Source organism: Diplotaxodon limnothrissa, linkage group LG14, assembly GCF_057381915.1.
Source record: "Diplotaxodon limnothrissa isolate DT_005_m linkage group LG14, D_limnothrissa_male_GT1.1, whole genome shotgun sequence".
NCBI classification, from domain to species: domain Eukaryota; kingdom Metazoa; phylum Chordata; class Actinopteri; order Cichliformes; family Cichlidae; genus Diplotaxodon; species Diplotaxodon limnothrissa.
Window position 1 is genome coordinate 5248503 of NC_140609.1, and position 21826 is coordinate 5270328.

The window sequence follows — 21826 nt, forward strand, 5'->3', positions numbered from 1 at the left end:
TTGTGACTCGAATTAACTGAGGTGACAAAACAAAAACCTGTGGACTGAATGAATAAAATACAGAATCTCTATGCACCAATGGCACACAGTACAATAATATATTTTGAGATCGTATATGAAATATCTAGGAGTATATCCATCCACGGTGCATTCTAATGTTTGTCATATTATATAGATAGCACAGCATGGGGATTTAAAAAGAATGGGCCTGCAGGTCAGAAGTGGATGCAGTTTGGTCCACTCAGCTTTGCCAAGTGTGACAATTGCAGCGAAGTAATTATTCAGTTTTCAGTAAACATGATGACACCATTACTACACAGGAGATGAGTAATTTGTGATTTTATAACAACAAGGATGTAAAATACTGCTGTTTTGTTGCAAATCTGGTGTTCAGTGTCCAAAATTCACATTATATGATCAAATCAAAAGGGAGGCTGCCCATAACCAAGCAGGCCTGAATCCAGACGAAGACATTGTCTTCAGTCACATCTTCATCAGCTGTTAAATCTTTACTTTCTTCAAAGTTAAGCTCTGTCCACAGGATGGCCTTGGTCACTTCTATTTTTGTTCATTTCCATCACAAGTAAACATAATGTGTTCTCTCAGAAATCTGTAAAATATAGCAAATGTCATAAAACACAATGCAATGCAAACCACAATTAATTTTGTAAATTGTCTATATTTATATGCTAGAACATCTCATTAACAACATAAATAATGACTTGAGCTTGGCAAGAAGACAATTCTTCAGCCAGAAAGGATTATAAAAGTGAAGTGAGACAGCCATCACAAATAGTATGTTTTAAACGTGGTCTTTAATATGAATATAATTTTGTTTAAAAAAAAATGTATCTTGTTAACAAAATTGTTAGCAATTAACAATTTAAGATATATTGTTCATTATCACCAGGCTGTCACCTGGTAAGAATGAACCACCAGAGCATTTAATCACAAGAATATCTTGTAGACATTATGTATACAAAGACATAATGAGGGGAGCAGTCCATGAAGGACTTAATATACCTTGGTCAATGGACCTAAATCTTCAGAGAGTTCTCTTGTGAAGTAACTAGATTCCGTGCAGCATTGACTGTGGCCAGTAGGGTCCTACAAGACAAACCCAGAGTCAAATCTAGATTCCTTTTGATTTTTGAATGCACTTGAACTGAATTGAATTAAAGATAAACTGTTGAACTGGGCAAGCCTACTAGCAACTTCAAATAATGTCAATCCAAAGACAGTGAATCATTTAAATCATATAAGTATCTATCTATCTATCTATCTATCTATCTATCTATCTATCTATCTATCTATCTATCTATCTATCTAGATAGATAGATAGATAGATAGATAGATAGATAGATAGATAGATAGATAGATAGTAGGGGTGCAACGATATTCGTATCGATATTGAACCGTTCGATACAGTGCTTTCGGTTCGGTACGCATATGTATCGAACAATACAACATTTGTAATTTATTTTATCAATTTTCCTTCTGACGATGCTGTCTGTGTTGAGCGCTCAGTGAATCTGTGTTCGACTACTCCGCCTAGGCTGCACTGTCCAGCGCAGATCCACTGAGCGCTCAACACAGACAGCATAGTCAGAAGGAAGAGCGCAGGGCACCTCCCCCACCCTCATTCAGATCTGGCGTTTGGAATTATTTTGGTTTTCATGTGACGTATGACCCTGAAGGTAAGCGAGTCATGGACTAAAGTAAAACAGTATGTTGGATGTGCCATGCAATGCTCAATTACATTGGTGTGAACTAGTGTGTTAGCGCAGTTAGCTCGTTAACGTGTTGGCCGTCTAGCCCCATGCACGGAGCGATCGGCGGTAGCTCGTTAACGGAGATTTGCCGTGTTGTGGCGTTAAGGTCATTTCAACGAGATTAACCTGAAAGCACTAGTGGGAACACGACGAATATGACTGCACATTTACGCCGACATCATCCTAGTGCAAAGACAAGTGGAAGCAGACAAAAAAAAGCAAGCATGCTACTAACTTTAGCCGAGTCATTTAGACAGCTGTTAGCACATGATTCTCCTTATGCTGCTGAGGATATAGCCCAGAAGAAGCGGATAGTATAGCTTTTATTTTGGAAAGAGCCATTTCTCTGTAATAAACTCTCTTTTCCAAAGATGAGTGATTCCTCAATCAGATACAGGGCTCGCAATATCGCTAGCCCGACGTCCCGGAGCTAGCGATTTTTTCAGTCGGGCTACCAAAATCTATCTCTTCCCTGAACGTCGGGCTATTGTAGGAAAAATATATGTCAATGCTTTTGCATTCTTTCAGAAATGTAGCTGGGTAATTATGTCATTGGCATCGGTGAGCCACTGTCAATATGTGACATATTGAAGTCGCGTTTGAATTTGCGCTCGTTTTTTTGCTTTCACTTTGCAATCGTGCGAACTGTGTATAGAGAGCAACAGCACTGATCTGTGAGTGATGATAATTTGTGCACCAATTCCTCTGACATCGTCTTATTAATCGTTAGCTTACTATGCAAACATGACAAGTGAAATCTCCCGCAGCTTAAACATGTGAGAGGTTGATCGCGCAGAGAATCGCTGAGCTTATGTGAGTGAGTGTGTAAAAGCATTTCAGTTCTGCTGAGCCAAATAAGACAGGTCAGGGTGAAGAAGTGACAGCCAAAGAAAAGCTTACCACAAAACGGAGAAGTTATGACAAATCAGACTATAAGGCAAAAAGAAAGTGCAGCTTTATGGTTTCATGGACAAAAGAATTTCTGTGGCTGCGATATGACGAGCTAAATAACCAGGGCTGCACATAAGTGGTCCGCAGGTGCGCATTCGCTGTTAAAATAAAAAACACGCACAAGGGTTAGGGTTAAATTTAAAAACTGTACTTTTGAGTTAAAATATATATTTATAATTTTAATAAATGACAAATTAAAAATGCATGAACATTTTTTTGTATCGAAAAAATATCGAACCGTGAAACAAAAGTATCGAACCGAACCGAACCGTGAATTTTGTGTATCGTTGCACCCCTAATAGATAGATAGATAGATAGATAGATAGATAGATAGATAGATAGATAGGAGAGGACACAGGCACAGGAAAGAAAGGTGAGTAATCACATCTTAGTCACTTCTTTGCACCACATTATTTTTAGATTTTCACACACTTGCATTAGTTCTCCTTACTGGTAAACCTTATTTGCTCTCAATCCCAATTCCTTTCTCCTCACAGACAACCACCACATTTCTTGATGAGGAGCAGCTGTGCGGGACCTGGAACAAAGGCTACCAACTGATTTTAAAATACGCAATAAATATTCAATAAATAATTAAACTTCTTGTGTGCAAATGTTCTTCATGTGCAAATCTATGCTTACAGTGCGATGCTAAATAAAGTGCTAGATAAGGTGCTTTTAATAAAGTGAAAGGTGTGCTCCTAAAGTGCTATACAAATTATAATATAAACAGTAGTAAGGGAGTCCTCTTCCTTACAGAGGCCAATGACTAGAGAGTGATAGAACCACTATCCAGGATGAAATGACAAAGATCCATGAGTACATCAGGAAGATGGCAACAACTGATCGTCTGCTTAGTGAATACCTCAGGCAGCAGAAACCCGAGACAGAAGACAAGCAAGTACAAGAACCATCATAGAAAAACATGCCCCTGCATGGTATGTACCACTAGCAGATAGAAAACATAGCTGATATCGAGGAATCCTACCAATGACTGAACAAAGAACAGAGGTGGGACCAAGTCATTGTTTTGCAAGTCTCAAGTAAGTCTCAAGTCTTTATCCTCAAGTCTCAAGTCAAGTCTCAAGTAATGTCAGGCAAGTCAGAGTCGAGTCTCAAGTCACTGGTGTAAAAGTCCGAGTCAAGTCACAAGTCTGAAACTTAGAATTTCAAGTCCTTTCGAGTCTTTAAAAAAAAAAAAACGAAAAAATAATGTTGCAGTTATGCTAAATGTAAATATTAGACCATGTAATTTTAAAATCTGTGTTTTTCTCAACACATGACAAAATAGTGAACTTAGAAAATATACACAAATTGTGAAATTGCACCTCTTTAAAATGCAGCTCAATTAAACCTAGCTCCAAGAATAATTTTCACCGACAGTTCTGAGATAAGCTGCATGTTATTCTTGGATGCGGTTGTAGGACCGGCTTTAAAATCGCATGACAAAAATATCATACACATTAAAAAAAACTGTATCACCAACGTAGCCTGGACAACATTTGCTAGTTAGATGAAGTCAGCTATCTCATCTTAGCATATTTATATGCATATTTATAATTATATGGTTCTTGGAGTGAGTGCATACACTCATGAAGTTTAGTAACTTCCGGTCACTGCAACAAGCCCAGGTACAGTTTACCGACAGATGGGTGCAGGACCTTGAAATGCACCGTGTAGAACGAAAGACCATCGTACGTATCATAAGTTTACCAGTCTCACAAATTGTCGTCATAAATACACATTCCTTAACCGTTTATTAATATGACCTTTGAGCTCAACGGTAATTAATTAGTAGTGGAAATAATTTCTGGTACCCATCACAGAAATGTAGCAGTGACAACAATATTGTATGCTGTAATCGTACTGGGCAATTAGTGATACAAAAAACCTGTTTTATCCTGTGAATAAAAGTACATGTTTTTGTCAATGTACCATAATAACAGAAGCGAAACGCAATATTGTGTCAGGACAATTCACTATTTATGCACAATAAACAAAGGAGCATAGCGCGACCATTTCTGTTCAGCGCCAGACTTGCTTGTAACCTATATCACTAATTATGTTATGAAAATGACGTATTAACTACTAAAAAACACTGACCTTCGTTTAAATGCTTGGAGCAGACTAACCTGTGAGCTGGAGTGTTCTGGGACGTTATATTTGGTCTTTGAATGGCTGCAATCCAGGCCATCCGTCGCGTCTTTGTTACTTCGGAAACATGGCTTGAACAATTTCTCTTCAACGACGTAATCCGATAACAACCGATCTCTTTACCCGTCGGCTTCCCGTGGCTGTCATGCGACCGGCTATTGCAGTTAATAATACAACGGCTTCTTGACATTTTTGTGTTTCTTTTTATCGCTGTATAACTGATTTTAATTGAAAGCCTGCGTGCGCTAGTACCGCTTGCCACGAGTTCCCAGAATCCTTTGCGGTTCTACCCGTGAATGACGTCACATTTTCAATCTCTATATAATATGCATGTTAAATTTTATATTTGGGGTAAAATATCAAGTCTTTTCAAGTAAACCGGTTCAAGTCCAATTCAAGTCCCAAGTCATTGGTGTAAAAGTCCAAGTCAAGTCACAAGTCTTAGAACATTTTTTCAAGTCAAGTCTAAAGTCATAAAATTAATGACTCGAGTCTGACTCGAGTCCAAGTCACGTGACTCGAGTCCACACCTCTGACAAAGAAGGACTAAAAGATAAAACAGTCATGGCAACAAAGGAACAAGTTCTAAGCACAAGTTCAATAGATGCTCGGTCTACCACACGAGGCAAAACCCCAAGGTGCAGACTGTGCAAAGATGCCTCTAAGACAATCCAGCACATAACAAGGGTGCAAGATGCTAGCAGGCAGTCTGACACAGTATACAGGAACATGGACTGGAAGCCCCAAGCTCAAAATGGCCCCTTAATAGTGATTGACTGATCATATTTAAGATAAATTTATTGACTTATTTGAGGAGGACTGTAGAAAGACATCTAATACACATTGACGCTTTTGATTGAAGTTAATGAAGTTAACTCACGAAGATTGGAGATAACTAGTTTGAAAATGTATCTGCAGTATACTTATTCTAGTAACCATCTGCATTAATAATACCTCTACAGATGGTTATGAATATTTTTTTCTCTAATGGTTAAAAATTTATTTGTGAAGAAATTCATGGAATGCTTGGCTGACTCTTGGTGACCCTGGCTACAGTGGTGAAAAGAAAGCTTTGGTTGTTCTCAATTTTTTCAATCAGTGATGAATGAGATGCCACAGCTTTACAGAAGGCTTTTCTCTAGTAGAGCAAACTATGGTTCCAGGCTATCTAAAGATCTTGCGGGACACCATTTCAACTCAAGCTTACTTACATCTACTTTCAAGCGCACATTTGAGAGTTAGAACAGTTCTTTCAGTGCAAAAGAAGAATAAAATTAAAGTTAACAAAAAAGAATGTATATAAACAGAAAAAAATTTAGGATGTATATACAAATGTGTCCATAACAGCAAATACAATTGTTTTCATGTTGATATAAATATCAATTGTAACCGCAGTTGTAAACATGAGATGACTAGAGGGAGGGAGAGTACCACTGAATATCATTTAAATTCACATCCTTCTGCATTTCCTGTTAAAGTAAGGCATTTCTCAGTAGTGATACATTTAGTCTCCAATACTTGAAATGCTTATCTGTTCCCAAGCTTATTTTGTGTGTTACGGTAAATTTCGAGGTAAATTCTCCTGGGATACATGGGACAAAAAAAAACAAACAAAAAAATTGCTTTCTCTGGGATGACAGTACAACTACCAGTGTTTCTCCCTCACCCCCTAAAATGGCTTACTTTTTCTGGATATGTGTTCTTTGTCTACAGGTAGTCTATTCAGTTCTTGTCCACTTTTAGAGTTAAAGCCTGTCTGTATTAGAATTATCCCTTTACGTTACTCAGCCAAAAGAGAAGTGAGTTTTTGAAAGAATTGTGGGTAACCTTTGTTAGGTACATATAGGTTAAATGCAGCCACTCTTACATTCTCTACTGAGTCCACTATCATACCAAAGTGGTCTTTATTGTCTTTGACCAGATCCTTCACTTTGCCAGTATACTGATTTGTTAAAAGGAAATACATCAGTAGATAATCTAATCCAAATACACAAAATCATGGGGTTTCTAAGATGGCATACGAAATTATAATATTAAGAAATAATTTTGGTAAATAAATTAATATTTTCACGTGTTAGAATGTTACGGGGCGTGGTCTGTGGCACCGCTGCGGGGAGGCTCACACACCGGAGCTGCATCAGCTTACCACGCCTTCCCTGCATTAAAGTCTGTACTGGATCCTGGGTGTTTGCTGTTGTTGTCGTTGGGGTGTGTGGCTGGCAGCTGAAAAACTGCAGCCGTGTGCGTGTAGTTACAATAACCGTAATAAAGAAAAGTGTTAAAAATGTGCAATATGTGGTCGGGTCTGCCATGTGTTGTCTACATAGAACCAAAAACTCTTTTAGACGCATTAGAGATTCAACGGAAAATGCTCTAAAATTTTGACTAACGGGAACATTTGAGGAACATTTGAATAACTTACTCAAGTTTGTGGACACAAGTTTGTGGACACAAACTTAAGTAGAGTAGGTCCTGAAAATGAATGATGATGAATGAATTTTTGTTTTGTTAAATGCAATAAAAAAGTTAAATGACAACAGCATTTTTCTTTAATTGATGCATATCCATGCATATACTTTGGGCAACTAAGGTGTGAGTGTGTGAATGTTGAAAAGTGTTTAGGCATAGTTTCATGAATGTGTGTGTGATTGGGTGAATGAGGGACTGCTTTGAGTGCCTTAGTAGAAAGGCACAATGTAAGTAAGGTCTGTTAAACATGTAATGCAAGCAAAATTGCACATTTAGAAACATCTAAATATTCACAAAGCATTACTAGCTTTGCAAATCCCATTAAATACCACCTTTCTAGACATTATGATGACTCAACATTTTACACTGCATGCCATGTTCTCACACATTCATGTCTAACTTCAGTAAAACAGTGAGGTCCTACCTGTATCCTTACGGTTTCTGGCATTTCTGCGACATAACCTGAGTAGAAACCAGAGTCAGCCTCCTCTCTGTCCTGATTATACTTTGTGGGTTTTCTTAGAGGAGCGTCCTCCCAGTTCTTTATGCAGTGGTGAGAACAGTCTTCATGGAATAACAGAGGAGAAATGCCTAACTGCAGGAGAACAGAAAGCAGTTCACCCCTTACACACTACGTGTTATACTATATTTGTGTGACTGTATTGATATGATTGTACTTGCCTCTCTGTAAAAGTCTCTTCCTGCAATAGATATAGCTGTAAGCGAGACTTTATCCCCACTCTGTCTAATCTTTCTAACAATGTCTTCATGCTCCATGGACTCAATAGGTTCCCCATTGACAGCAAGCAGCAGGTCTCCATCCTCCATTCCTGCACCCTGAGCTGGACTCCCCACATCCACTTCTCTCAGCACATGAACTGCAGGGTCACAGAAGATTATTATTAGATTTATTACTGTTTCCTGAAATATATTTATATATTCCTAACTTTGAGAAATATATGAATTGATTACATCTGGATTACATCTTGATATACTTTGTATAGATAGTTAAGCCTGGGCAAGGCTTAGCTCCATCTTCCAAACAGCCTGTCTCGCCCACCCAGCAGTGAATTACAGTAAAGGAAACAAAAGTATGACTTCTAATTCTGATTAGTTGGGCAGCTGACAGTCTGCCCTCCAAGTGTCCCACTGCACACTATCCTAATGAGATCGAAGATCAGTCATCAGAGGCATAAAGAAAAGCAACTTTTTTATAAAGTTGCTTTAGTGTTTAGTGTTGCTTTAGTGTTGCTTTAGTGTTGCTTTAGCCATTTAGTGTTTTCTGTTTTTAAAGTGTTGAACGTAGGAATAAAAGCATTACAATAATTGTAATATTAAACAAAAGTACCGGACAAAATAAAAGCATGAATAACAGTACAAAACACAATTAAACATGAGTTAATAAAATCAACATGTCACAGTGGGTTGAAAGCTAAGTAGAAGTGGGTCTTAACAAGTCAGTCTAATGTGTAATTTCCACAATTTGTGAGCTGCAATGGGAAAAGACCTGTCCCTCTTGAACGTCCACTGTGTACTTGCAGATGGTGAACTGAACTAAGGGCACAGGACGGGAATACAAGTGCATTAGCTCAGAGAAGTAGGATGAATTTAAGGGCTTTAAGAACCAGAGTAATATAGTCTCTCTTATATGTTCCAGTTAAAAGTCATGTGGCACCAGCTGCAGGGAGGACTGGCTAGCACCAAATGGACTGGTTCTTGTATAGCGCTGTTCATCACGCCACTCTTGTGTTAATCTATGCACGGTCTGAAGCATGTGTGTGGGAATGTATGTGAATGTTTTACTGTTATATCTTATTAGTATTTTAAGTATTCTATCTATTTTATTTATTGAATTTTATTGTTTTATTTATATTTTGATATTGCTAGGGATGATGCAATGATCGGGGACCATTCTTAATTTCGTTGTTCTCATGACAATGACAATAAAGTTTCTGATTCTGATTCTGATTCTACTCTTTGTAAGCATTCAAAACCCTATAGATGGCCCTGGTAGATGACCTGCTCTTCCTCCTGTGCTACAGCAACCTCCCAAACACAAAGAGATGCAGTAATCCAACCGAGCTGTCATAAAGGCATTATTTTAAAGTGATCTTTCAACACAATGTTTTTGTTTTATCTTTATCAGTTGCCTCAGCTGAAAGAAACTGCATTACACCACTGCACAGAAATCCACAGTAATTTTAGACTTTTAGACTGTCACATCTAAAATTACTGTCTAGGGTCCATGTGTACAGGAAAAAACCCAACAGTGCAACAGCAGGACCAAATACAATAACCTATGTTTCATTATAATTCAGTAAGTTCAGAGCTGTCAGTGCTTTTAGTTCCTCAAGACACTCAGTTTGTATGCAAGTCTGTATAAAGTAGACATCCTTCCATATTCACATGAAGAGGGAACAAAGGAAAGCAGTTTTGTGCTTTCTAAGAATGGAACTGAAGAGCATCAGAGAAAAAATAACAGAAAAAATGGCAGACGCCCAACTACTGAGCCCTAATTATATTCACAGTATTCATTTACTGTGTCTAGGTATTTGCTAGTTTAGCTTAGCTCGTAGCTGGCTTGCTAGCAACATGGCTTCTTCAACTGTTCTTCCTGCATCTTCCTGCTCAGTCTGTGAGATGTTTAGCTACTCTTTGGCCTCGTTGTACAATACTTGAATTAAATAAAGCCTGTTTACTGCTCTGAAGGTCAGGATCACTGAATTGGAAACCTGGCTCCGCACCCTTGAAAATCCCTATAGCCAATCTAACTTCAGGCCAGGAACAAACTCTGTTTATTGGCAATTCTGTTCCAGGTGCCAGAGCAGGTGAGACTGAAGGAACCCTGAAGTTGCTGGCTAAATGTAAAGGTAGATTTTGTAAAATTAGAATTCATGTTGGCAGTAATGACACCTGGTTACATCAATCGTAGATCACTAAAACTAATATTAAATTGGTGTGTAACTTTGCTAAACAATCTCAGACTATGTATTTTTCTCTGGTCCCCTCCCCAATCAGATCAGGAGTGACATGTTTAGCTGCATGTTCTCCTTAACTGCTGTCTGTCTGAGTCGTTTCCAAAAAACAATTTGGGTTTTATAGGTAAGACCATTAGGTGCAACAGTATCCTTCCCACTTTGGACAGAGCAGCTCTAGGTTTCTCAAAATATGGCCAAATTTATTAAACCTGCCAAAATGTGACTATCCAGAATTGGGACCAGGAAGCAGACTTACAGTCTTACACATCTCTCTGCAGCTTCTCTTCTCCTGTCATCAAACAATTTAAGCATAAAAAAATCCCAAAGAAAGAACAATAGAATATCCACAGCTGCGCCAAAGAGTAAAACAGTTGAATGTGGATTATTAAACATTAGGCCTCTCTCTTCTAACTCTTCTAAGCTTTTGACAGTGGGTTGGGAAGCTTGAAAAGTCACTAAATATGGCACACACCTCCAATGTAGTGATGTGTCGGTCGCGAACAAAATGGCTCTTGGAGCCGGATCTTTGACACGAACGACACGAGCCGGCCCCTTATCGCGAGCTGGCCACTTATTGCGAGCCGTGTTTTTTTTTCTTTTTCTTTCTCGCACTTTTTTTTCGCTTCACTCAGCATGCGAGCCTTGTGCTTTACACTGGGATGAGGGGGGAGGGGCGGTAGTTACACTCAGTAGCACAGGAACAGAGCAGGAGGGAGAAAGAGAAAGACAGCCAGGGACAACAATGTCACATTAGAAAGGTATAGTAATCATCCACAACTATTTTCAGTTGCGGATGATAAAGGATTCAGAAAGTTTATTCATGCAGGTCCATATGACAGAGAATGTGCATCTTCTTTTTGTTTTCATATTATAATTTATATTTAATTGTGTTGTGGTTTGCAGTGTTTTGTGTTGTTTCACTTTAAATTTTTTAAAGGAAAAAGCTGAAAATTTAAACAGTTAAAAGTTGAAATGTGAATAGTTGGTTTTTGTATTATATGATTTATTTATTACATTTTATGTGGAGTGAATAAATAAAAGTATATTTACAGTGGCCCCTACAGACAAAGCACGTACAAACTCCGAAGGACGTACAAACTTTGAATCACGTAAAAACTCCAAAACACGTAAAAACTCAGAAGCACATAAAAACTCAAAACACATACAAAACACAATAGAAGTGCTCCAGGATGCTAGGTGCAGTGTTGAGCTTTTGTTACCTAGTGGCTACACAAGCCAGCAAGTACCAACAACTGGATTTGGTGTGTGGTAATAACAGGTAAATGAACATTTTTTTTAAATTATTTGAATATATATGAGTGATTGTGTATAAATACACAAACAATACACATATGCTTTCAATTGTGTAATTTAAGTGATCTAGGTAGCTCTGTTTTGGAAGTTCAGTTCATGCTAGAAATGTGCTTTGGAGTTTGTACGTGTTTTGTCTCTAGGGGCCACCACACATATTTATATATAAACATATATAAATAAAACCACTTTTTTGTACATTAGTAATTCCTTTTGTGCATAATTTTTTATTATTGTTAATAATAAATTAATTAAAGCAACAAAACAACCTGAAAAACCGGTTCAGAGCCGAAAGAGCCGGCTCTTTTTAGTGAGCCGAACCGAAAGAGCCGGTTCTCTAAAAAGAGCCGGAAATCCCATCACTACTCCAGTGTGAAGAAGGCTTTCTTGTTATGTGATTCTTTTCATGGAGTATTGCAAAATGACGCCACAGCACCCCCTACAAAATTTCTGAGTCTAAAATTTAGCAGCCTGATGTAAGATATCAAGATGTACAAAAAAGTCTCTTGGAGCAGTGTTCCCCATCCAACAGAAAGTCAGCCATTTTCAATTGAACATGTCAACGTTTGTTCACAGTTTTAAGGCCTCGTACTCTAATGAACATATCCTTGGAATTTCACCAGATCAACATAATCTGCGCTGAGTGGAATCAAGAGACCTCAGTCATGTTAAAATGCGAAGCTTTTCACGTTTCGTGAAACGGGTGGTCGTGGCCGCACGTCGAGTTTCAATCATTTGCCAAGAATTACAAAACTGCTATAACTCAAAGACACATTGTCCAATCCCTCTCACACTTTACAGGCACTATGACAGTCGTGCCTCAAACGGACTGATGTGCCATTTGTCAGCAATGGTTAGAGCGCCACTTTGTGGAAAGAGGAAGTGTACAAAAAGCTAAAATCGTCATTGATCTAGATGACATTTTGACTGGTGGTGCAATACATTATATGCTTGAGTGTGACATTAGATTGAACGGTAATCTCCATCGCCACCTGTTGGGCATGGCTGGGTGCGAGGGCCCTTCCAAAGCTGCTTCCAGCTTTAATTGGATTTAGGATTTTTGGCTTTTTCTCTGCTCATTTTTGTCTTGTTAGAGTATATATTTTAGAAGATTTCGATTTCCATTGTATCCTACTGGACTTGGCTTTCTCCTATTGGGTTATAGCAACACGGAAGAGATAAGGACAGCGGTGGCAAAGGTGTCCTCATATTCTCCAGTGTTTTTCTTCTCAAAGATTAGAACAAAATCAGCATTAGCTTAGAGTAGGTTAGTTAGATAAGTATCATTTAAGTGCCCACCCCCGCCCCAGCTGGGGTTCAGCTTCACAAACCTTATAAACCAGTCAGGCCCTGCCATCTGTTTCTCATCCCATGGTGTTTGATATTATCTGTTACTGCGACTTGATAAGCAAGCTTTCTGATGTCCTGATGCATGCTCAATCATCCAGGTAAGTAAATCCCCAAAAGTTGATTCTGTTCATCTGGATGTAGCGATTTCAGTGGGAGAAAGGTTTTATCACTGATCCAAGTGACTTCATCAGTCTCAGCTGACTGCAGGTTTCCCCAACCTTATACACAGTACCTTTGCACAGTGACTGAAACTAGCACCACTGATGAACAATGGACTGTCAAGGTCAGTTTCTTGATCATTAATATGCAAATTGTCATGACCATTGATCAACAAGACCATTCATCATTGATCAATGGCCATGAGTACCATTCACAGAGAGTTGAAGAATGGCTGCAAGCAAAGCATTGTGAGATGGTGACAGATGTATCCTTGTGCCTCCCCTTTTCACATAAATGGCCTCCTTGATTCCCTGCTCAAACCAGCGTTCTTTCCTGTCCATGATGTCTACATCCTCATTATTGAAAAAGTGTCCACTGGCCCACAAAAGTTTTGCGAGATCTCGCAAAACAAACTCGGGATCTCGCAAAACTTTTGTGAACTCTCTATATAAATAAAGCTGAATTGAAATCAGTTCAATTGAAAATAAAGTGGGACCCTATATCCTTTCATAAACTTTCCATTAATATGTCTCTCACCTTTTTGTTGTGTGCTTGCCAGCTTTTCTTGTCTCAACAGGAAGCCATATCCATCACTTCCCTTCACCAGATTCATGGTCTTAGCTTTGTGGGGGAGGCTGCAGCTTTGTGCCACCACAGGCATGATGGGAATTTTCCTTCTGATATAGCATGACTCACTGTCACTGTCAATAACAAGCACTGTCACTGAATCCCCACTCTTCTTCACCTGAGGGCCAAACACACCAGACTGTAATGCACATTCAGTGTAACAGAGCACACACATCAATTCTGACTGAGAGAAGAGGATCCGTACAGTTCTGATGAGAGCTGAGTATCTGAGAGTGGACACCATCAGTCCATTAATCCAGATCAGTCTGTCACCACTGAAGATACCCGCTTTCTCTGCTGGACCATCAATAACTGTTCTCACCATATATTGATTCTTTTCACCTGTTGACACATCCACAGTCTGTCCACAGTCAAAATCTACTCAATAATGCTTGATGAAAGAAAAAACAAAACTGTTGTATATTATAAGTAATCAGCAGAAATAATTAAATAGTTGCACATTTTGGGAACCATTAGATCACTTTTGTGATTTGATGGTTCTGGTCTATGTCCTAATGATACATAGACTAGAACCAGGGGAAACTGTTCATCTAAACTGAGTTTGAACTTTAGCACTGGAACTTCTTGGCTTTCTTGTAAAATAGTTAGAAGGTACAGTGACTTCAGGGGAGCTGTTTGTGATTGTGAGTAGTTAGCACTTGTCACAGATAGTGACAGCAAAATAAATACCATCGACTGAGACAATAGTCATTCCTAGGCCATGCTTTGGCTGTTTTTGGATGTGACATAGCCTGGGTCGAGACCAGCGATCCCCTTTGGTGGCATTGGCCAGGAATTTTAGGTCCACGCCCATAGACACTGCCTGGAAAAAGGAGAAAGGAGACATCTGCAAGATTCTGTGACCCGAAATATGTGGTTCTGGATTCATTCTTCCAGAATCTAAAGTTCAGAACACCCCCCCCCCCCCCCCCCCCCCCCCCCCGCAAAAAAAATCATAAAATTAAATTATTCATACAAACATTATAAATTGATTTGCATGATTTACTGAGTGAAATAAATATTTCTTCCCCAAGCAAAACATGACTTGGTACTTGTTGGTGGTGGTGGTTGGGGGGGGGGGGGGGGGGGGGGGGCAATCTTTGCATTTAGTTATAATACTTTACCTATGTTGCCATTAGATGTACCCATTATGTGGTATGGTGAAATAGGTTGATGATGAAAAGCTTAACAAAGTCTGTTGGCGTTTTTTTGTTTAGTTTCTTTATTTAATGCTGTCACACTTTGTTTTGTCATTTAACTAAGAGCTTTGGGTTTCTGTCCACCAAGACCTTAAGATGCTTGTAATTTGAAATTTCTGCAGAAAGTGGGTTTAACAGTCAAATGCAGAGCAAAATTAATGCTGCAAATATGAGGATCTAAAGTAGGTGTCTTTCAGAAATAAAGTTTCAGTACCTTGACTAGTTTAAACAGAGAAATAAAAACCCTTCAAAGATACATACCTGAGTTAAATAAAATGGCGTCAGTGGCTTGCTAGCCTCACGTTAACCATAAATTGTTATGTAAACAACATGTAACTGTGCAATGATGGGACCACTGTTTCAATTTGTGTTTGTTTTGTTTTTCCATGTTATCCCTCGTTGTTAAGCACCTTGTAAAATTTCTTCTGATAACAGAGCTATAACCCTAATGGAATAGCCAGGAATCAAATCTCCAATCTTCCAATTGGTAGAGGACTAATTGTTACCTCCTGAGCTAAGCTGCCAGAGATGAAATGTTGAAAATTTGGGAGGGGAGGGGGGCTAAAGTAAAATATAGGACTAAAATATAGATTTTCAGAAGCCTCAACCTGTAGTTGATAGTAAATATGACATGTGAGCCAAGAAGTGCTCACCCTTTAATTCTTTTCTGAGGCCGTCTCTCAAAAAAAAAGAAAAGAAACTGCCTTTGTGCAAAGGTTTAAAAAAAAATTCATACACTTATACACACATCTGCAATGTTAACTTTAATTCCTCAGCAATCAACAACTATTTCGGGAGAGGTTGGAAAGTTCCTCATCGTCAGTATTGTCAGTATGTGTAGTAGCATTAGAACATGAGATTGTTGCTGGCTGTCACTGTTTTAAGAATAGCTGCATTTAGTCTTGATCTAAATGATGTTAATCACTGAGCATTATGATCACTGGTTACCAATAAGACATCAGATTTGAATAAAACATAGTTGTGTGAAAGATCAGTTCTCATACCCATTCATACTCTTCCCTCTTCAGCACCAGAAGAAATAGGTGTAAGCCACATGACTGGATCTGTCTCACAACCTGTTAGATAATTGCAGAGAGATAATCATAGACACATTATAAACTTACTCTTTTTCTGTATGGCAGAGTCATCCATTAAAACAGTTTAAGCCTGTCCTAATAATGTTTTTATCAATTATTCCATTTTACTTCAGACTGAATTTCAAGGTAGACCCTACAATAATACATAAAGAGAAAAACCCAACAATCATATGACACCTTATGAGCAAGCACTTTGGTGACAGTGTGAAGGAAAAACTCCCTTTTAAGAAGGAAGAAACCTCCAGCAGAACCAGGCATAGAGAGGGGTTGCCATCACCCAACCGGTGAGAGAAGGAAGAAAGGATAGAAGACATGCTGTGGAAGACAGCCAGAGATTAATAACCTTGTGTTGCTATACTCAGGGGGTGGAGCAGGGTATCACCTAATTGGAAACTTGTTGGTTCAATTATTCGCTACACCAGTATGTGTCCAAAGTATCCTTGGGCATTGAACCCCTGGTTGCTCTCCGATGCATCATCGGAATGTGAATGCTAGATACTTTAAAAAGCACTTAGGTAGAAAGAGAAAAAAAACTGCATGAGCCGTGGGGCATGTTTTATACACGTATCTATCTACACATATCACTTATACCTAAGTGGTTTCTAAAGTATCTAGCATTCACATTCCCTTTACATCCACTCCCCAAAGCGTCTCAATTGGATTTAGATCAGGGGAACGTGCAAGATGGTCCAAAAGAGTGATGGTATTCTACTGGAAGAAGTTCCTTGTCCTGCAGGCATTGTGTACTGTATCATTGTCCTGTTGAAAAGCCCAGTTGTTACCACACAGATGAGAGCCCTCAGTCATGAGGGATGTTCTCTTCAACATCTGGACATAGCCAGCAGCTGTTTGACGCCCCTGCACCTCCTGAAGCTCCATTGTTCCACTGAAGGACAAAGCACCCCAGACCATTATGCTGCCCCCTCCACTGTGGTGCATAGAAAACATCTCTATCTGTTTGTCATGCCAGTAATGTTGGAAATCAGGACCATCAAGGTTAAATTTTTCTCATCAGAGAATGAAACTTTCTTCCACCTTTTAATGTACCATGTTTGGTGTAAAGTCCAAACGGTCAGTTCTGTGGCGTTCAAGGAGACAAGGCCTTTGAAGACGTTTTTTGTTTTTGAAGCCTTTCAGTCTCAGATGCCGTCTGATGGTTATGAGGCTGCAGTCGGCACCAGTACCAGCCTTAATTTGGGTCCAGGTCCAGTGTCTTGACGGACAGCCAATTGGATCCTCAAGCTCAGTGCTGGTGAAATTTTCTACTTGACATTTTTGTTCCATAACCCTCAGGATCATTTAAGAAATTCCAAACGACTGTCTTACAGCGTCCCACCTAAGCAGCGATGACGCACTGTAAGACACCCTGCTTCTGCAGTTCGACAACCCGGCCACGTTCAAAAAGGGAACGTTTTTTGGTTTTTTTTGCTTTTGCCATTGGAACGTCCTGACAGTGTGACTACCTGAGAATGGGACAATGAATCCACATTTTTGCACAGAATTGGCCTTTTAAAGGCATGTGGTCCTAAACTTTTGATCAGCTGTAAAACAGCCTGTTTCAATTTAATTCTTGTTTTCAATATATTGCATGGTCAAAAAATGTTTCTTCTTGTTGCATGCTGAAGCTCAACTTGGAACCTTGTTAAGATCCAACCTTGCAAAATATGATTTTTTGCCATTTTTCAAGTGATCTTAAACTTTTGATTGGGATTAACTAATATTGACCTCTTACATACCCATATGGAAAAGATATATATACATCTTATAAAGTTTGTGTCTGTCTTGTGTGAAACTTATATGAAAAGCATACAAGAGTGAAAACAGATATAAGGTCCCTTGAAAAATTATATAAATGAAACTTGTATGTTTTGGATGCTTACTAAAACAATATATGAAAGTAATGAGAAAGTGGCCACTTTCATGAGTAAATCATATAAGCCTTATATGATTCACTACATGAAGTAGGCCACATCTTATGCAAGTCTTTTATAAGTTTTTACTATTTCTTTTCCATATGGGATAGTATGTGACAATGTCAAACAATGTCAAATAATATAGAATTTATCACATTCTAAAGGATGGAAAGTCAAGAAAAAAATGTAATTGCAGTACAGCAAGTATGCGCTGTAAGAAAGGACAAGCTATTTTGCAGAATGTCTGTTGTTTTAAAAAATGCAACACACAGCGGAAAATCCTCACCATGAAACCATCCTTCCATTTTCTTGAAAGCAAAATTATGGTTTCAGCCACTCATAACCTTATCTAGCCAGGCTCTTTGCCTTTCTCAGCTGGTACAAGGCAAGGAGGTCGTCAATACTCAGGTTTCACATCTAAACAGTTGGACAATTCAGAATCACTAACGATACTAAAATCCATGCCTTTGGCAGAAGGAGAGCATGCTAACTCTACAGAAGGCCCCTAGGAGGCTACAAACACCTGCTTGCTGTGAGTAAACATTGCTTGCTTTGAGTAACACAACTAACCACCATTGTACCCACTATCATATTGCACAAATTCTAGATACTAACCCTGCTAAAATCCATGTTGACCACATATTCCTCATTCACCTCCAGTACTCGATCTCCATCCTTGAGGCCACTGTGCTCTGCAGGACTCCATGGATCCAGATCTGTGATCTCAAAACCCTGGCTGTACATACACAGATGAAAGCCAAAGCTTTGGCCCTCTGAACGCTTCAGGTGGCACAGTCTCGGCACCACGCTTGGATCTGGCTTTGCAAACACAGGAAAAAAATCAACAACTAGTAGGAAGCGGGAGGGTATTATGAAATGTTTTGTTTGTAAAGATGTGTACATCTCACCAGGATCATCAGTCATGACCAGAGCTGGGTTGTCAATCCCTTCCTTTGGATTAAAGGTAAAACTGATGTAAGGAGATATTAGAGTCAATTTAAAACTCCAATTTTAAAAGGATACGATACAGTTTCATATAAAAAACTAGCACAGAGAAGGCCTGTTTACAGCAGAACATGCACCTTTTACAGAAGGTATATATGCATTTTCTTATGTTGACTATTTAACATAAGAAACACATCTAGTTACACTGATTAACAACAAGATTTATTATGTATAATATTCCTGTTCACTCCCAATTATAATATTGCTATACCAAATTGGACAATTCTGCATTGAAGTCCAATAGTGTCACCCATTGCAATGGTTAATGGACTGGTTCTATTAACCAGCTATTCTAATCTACCTGAGCAGTCAAAGAGCTTTATACAACTTGCCTCATTCACCCAAACAGTTTATTATGCTTTTCCTACATAAGTGTTTTCTATCTAACATTCACACACTTGCGTGGGAGAACAACTTAGAGCTAGTGTAGCAACCCAGTGATATTCAGCATGCTGGAGCAGCCAGGGATCAAACCATCAACCTTCTGATCAGTAGATGACGTGCTCTATCTCCTAAGCTACAGCCACCCTTCACAGTCAATCTTTACATAGAGAAAGTGAAAAGTGAATCTTTGGGCTCCTCAGAGGAACAAAACAAAATCACTTCAATTGATTTCAATTCCATTTTGTTTGTGTTTCTCCAAATCGCAACAACAACCACCTAACGGTGCTTGAACCCAGTAGAAAAAGGTATCCTTTGAATATAGGTTACCACTCCTGGACTGTGCTGAGGAGAACCCCAGCCTCAGCATTCAAGTTTACCAAAAACCCACAGACACAGCTCAGTAGTCTTTGACTCACACCAAACACTACAACACAAACTTGGGGTGGTCAGGACTCTAACGCACCAACAGAGAACATTCCCTCAAAGGCAGAAGAAATAAATGAGGAAAGCACTTAACACATGGCACAACAAGACAAAACTCAGCTGAAAGGAGAAAGGCCAATCCTTTGAGGATGCCAGTGTTTATATTTTGAACACTGGCAGAGAAGACAGATGGTTTGAAAGCAGTAAAGGAGTCTATCTATGTCCATGATGAATGACCAACATCGAACACCAGTGGTGGCTTACAACACTAGCTGTCAGCCAACTACAATGTAATCTTGACATCACTGCCCTGTCACTTCAATCCACACCTTACCTCACGTGATCTTGATGGCTCACATAATGGGGCACTGGGGCAATGTTTCACAGATGGTAATCCATGATTTATTTTACACACTGGCTCATGTCATGTGATAATTTGCATATTAACCCTCAGAACCACCTCCAATGAGACATCTCCCAATGGAGCTTAAATACATGGGACTATTCATCAGTTGTTTTGTGACTAGAGATGGCTCTGACGAAATATCTTGAAAATGTTTTTAGACATTTTAGGGTAAGACTGAGGATGATATGAAAAAATCTGAAATGTTTAAGTTTTATTACGCACTCACACACATTAACTCTACATGACGGTAAAATTAAAATAAAATATTACCTTTGGTTATTACTGCGTTAAGTACTGTGTTTAATAATGGACTGTTGAAGTTTAACAGCAGCAACATTATTTATTCCAAATTTTATTTTAGTGTTACTGTCCATTGACTTGTGGAGAGAGATAGAAACACATTGTTACTAAATAATCATATAAGCTCAAGAAGGTGTCCGCCCTGTTACTCTTATAGTATAATACTCATAGTAAAATTACAGTAATGGTAACTCTTTGAACCCATAACAGCATGTTAAGAAGTAATGGCAAAAAAGGAATTTTGCTGAGGAGAACTCACTCGCTCACATTCACTTTTTTTTAGTTTAACAACTCTTGCCTCCACTAACATAGGAGGGGCCAGCCAGATACCAGTGGGGGGGATAGAGATGTTTTGGCTTCACTTGACTCAGGAGGTAGAGCGTCTACTAGTTGGAAGGTTAGTGCTTCAATCCCTGGCTGCTCAATTCACACGTTAGGCAGAAGAAGCATAGAAAAAGTCCTCAGGTGTTGTATAAAAACGAGTCAAAGTACTGCTATTCAAGAGACAGTCTATTTATCATTACCATTTGACAAGCTTTAGTCTCAGCAGGTGGACTAGTATTTATTTAGAGACAAATAGACAAATTTATTTAATTGCTGCATGATATTAAGGGTTTTCTGAATTGCAACAAGCAATCAAGTTGGAGACAAAAATCAGAAATAATGTATTTATTTAAGCACAACCTACAACAACATTTTGGGAAAAAAAGGCCGCTCATGTTCATCGCAAGGCATAAAAGATTCTAGTGGGTCAAAAGGAGAACTTACTGTGGATTTCTGTGCATTCTGGCCACCTGAAGGAGAAACAGTGACACAACATGTAGATACATCTGTCTTAGTTTGTGGATATAATGAATTCTCATTATATTATACACTTTTCAGGACAACCATGGCAAGCAGTACTTACCTTGTCATATCTAAAAACAGACATAAATAAAGACTTACCAAAGTCCCTCCTTTCATATCATACATTGCATTACATTACATTACCGCCATCCTGTGGTCGCACTTTGCTATTGTTGCTGTTTCAATCTGACTGGTGACTGTAGCTCTGTTATATGAGTGTGCCTGTCACCTGTTAACATTGACTGGAGCTGATTAAGCTGAAGGGCCAGCTGCTTTTTTTCTGGTGGTTTCAACATGTGCATTGTGAAAACCTCTGTCCTTTCACAGTAAACTGGTAGAAGTTGGTTTCAGTTGGTTGGTAAAAGTAGAATGGGAGGCAGACACTTCAGCTTTCAGGCCTCTTTTCTGTTGAACCAGCTCCCAGTTTGGTTTCGGGAGGCAGACACCCTCTCTACTTTGATGATTAGACTTAAAACTTATGA

General features: G+C 38.9%; 1 protein-coding gene across 1 annotated transcript; it reads right to left on the reverse strand.

Annotated features, from left to right (window-relative positions):
* Positions 1-577: 577 nt before the first annotated feature.
* LOC146618269 (Na(+)/H(+) exchange regulatory cofactor NHE-RF3-like) lies at positions 578-21283 on the reverse strand. Its single transcript, XM_085371366.1, has 11 exons — positions 21267-21283; positions 18889-18950; positions 18596-18795; positions 15975-16046; positions 14462-14594; positions 13977-14113; positions 13682-13889; positions 8028-8224; positions 7771-7941; positions 1024-1107; positions 578-610 (listed from the first exon to the last, which is right to left on the reverse strand). The coding sequence occupies exons 1-11, from the start codon at positions 21281-21283 to the stop codon at positions 578-580; spliced, it is 1314 nt and encodes a 437-aa protein (XP_085227492.1).
* Between the last annotated feature and the right edge of the window lie 543 nt (positions 21284-21826).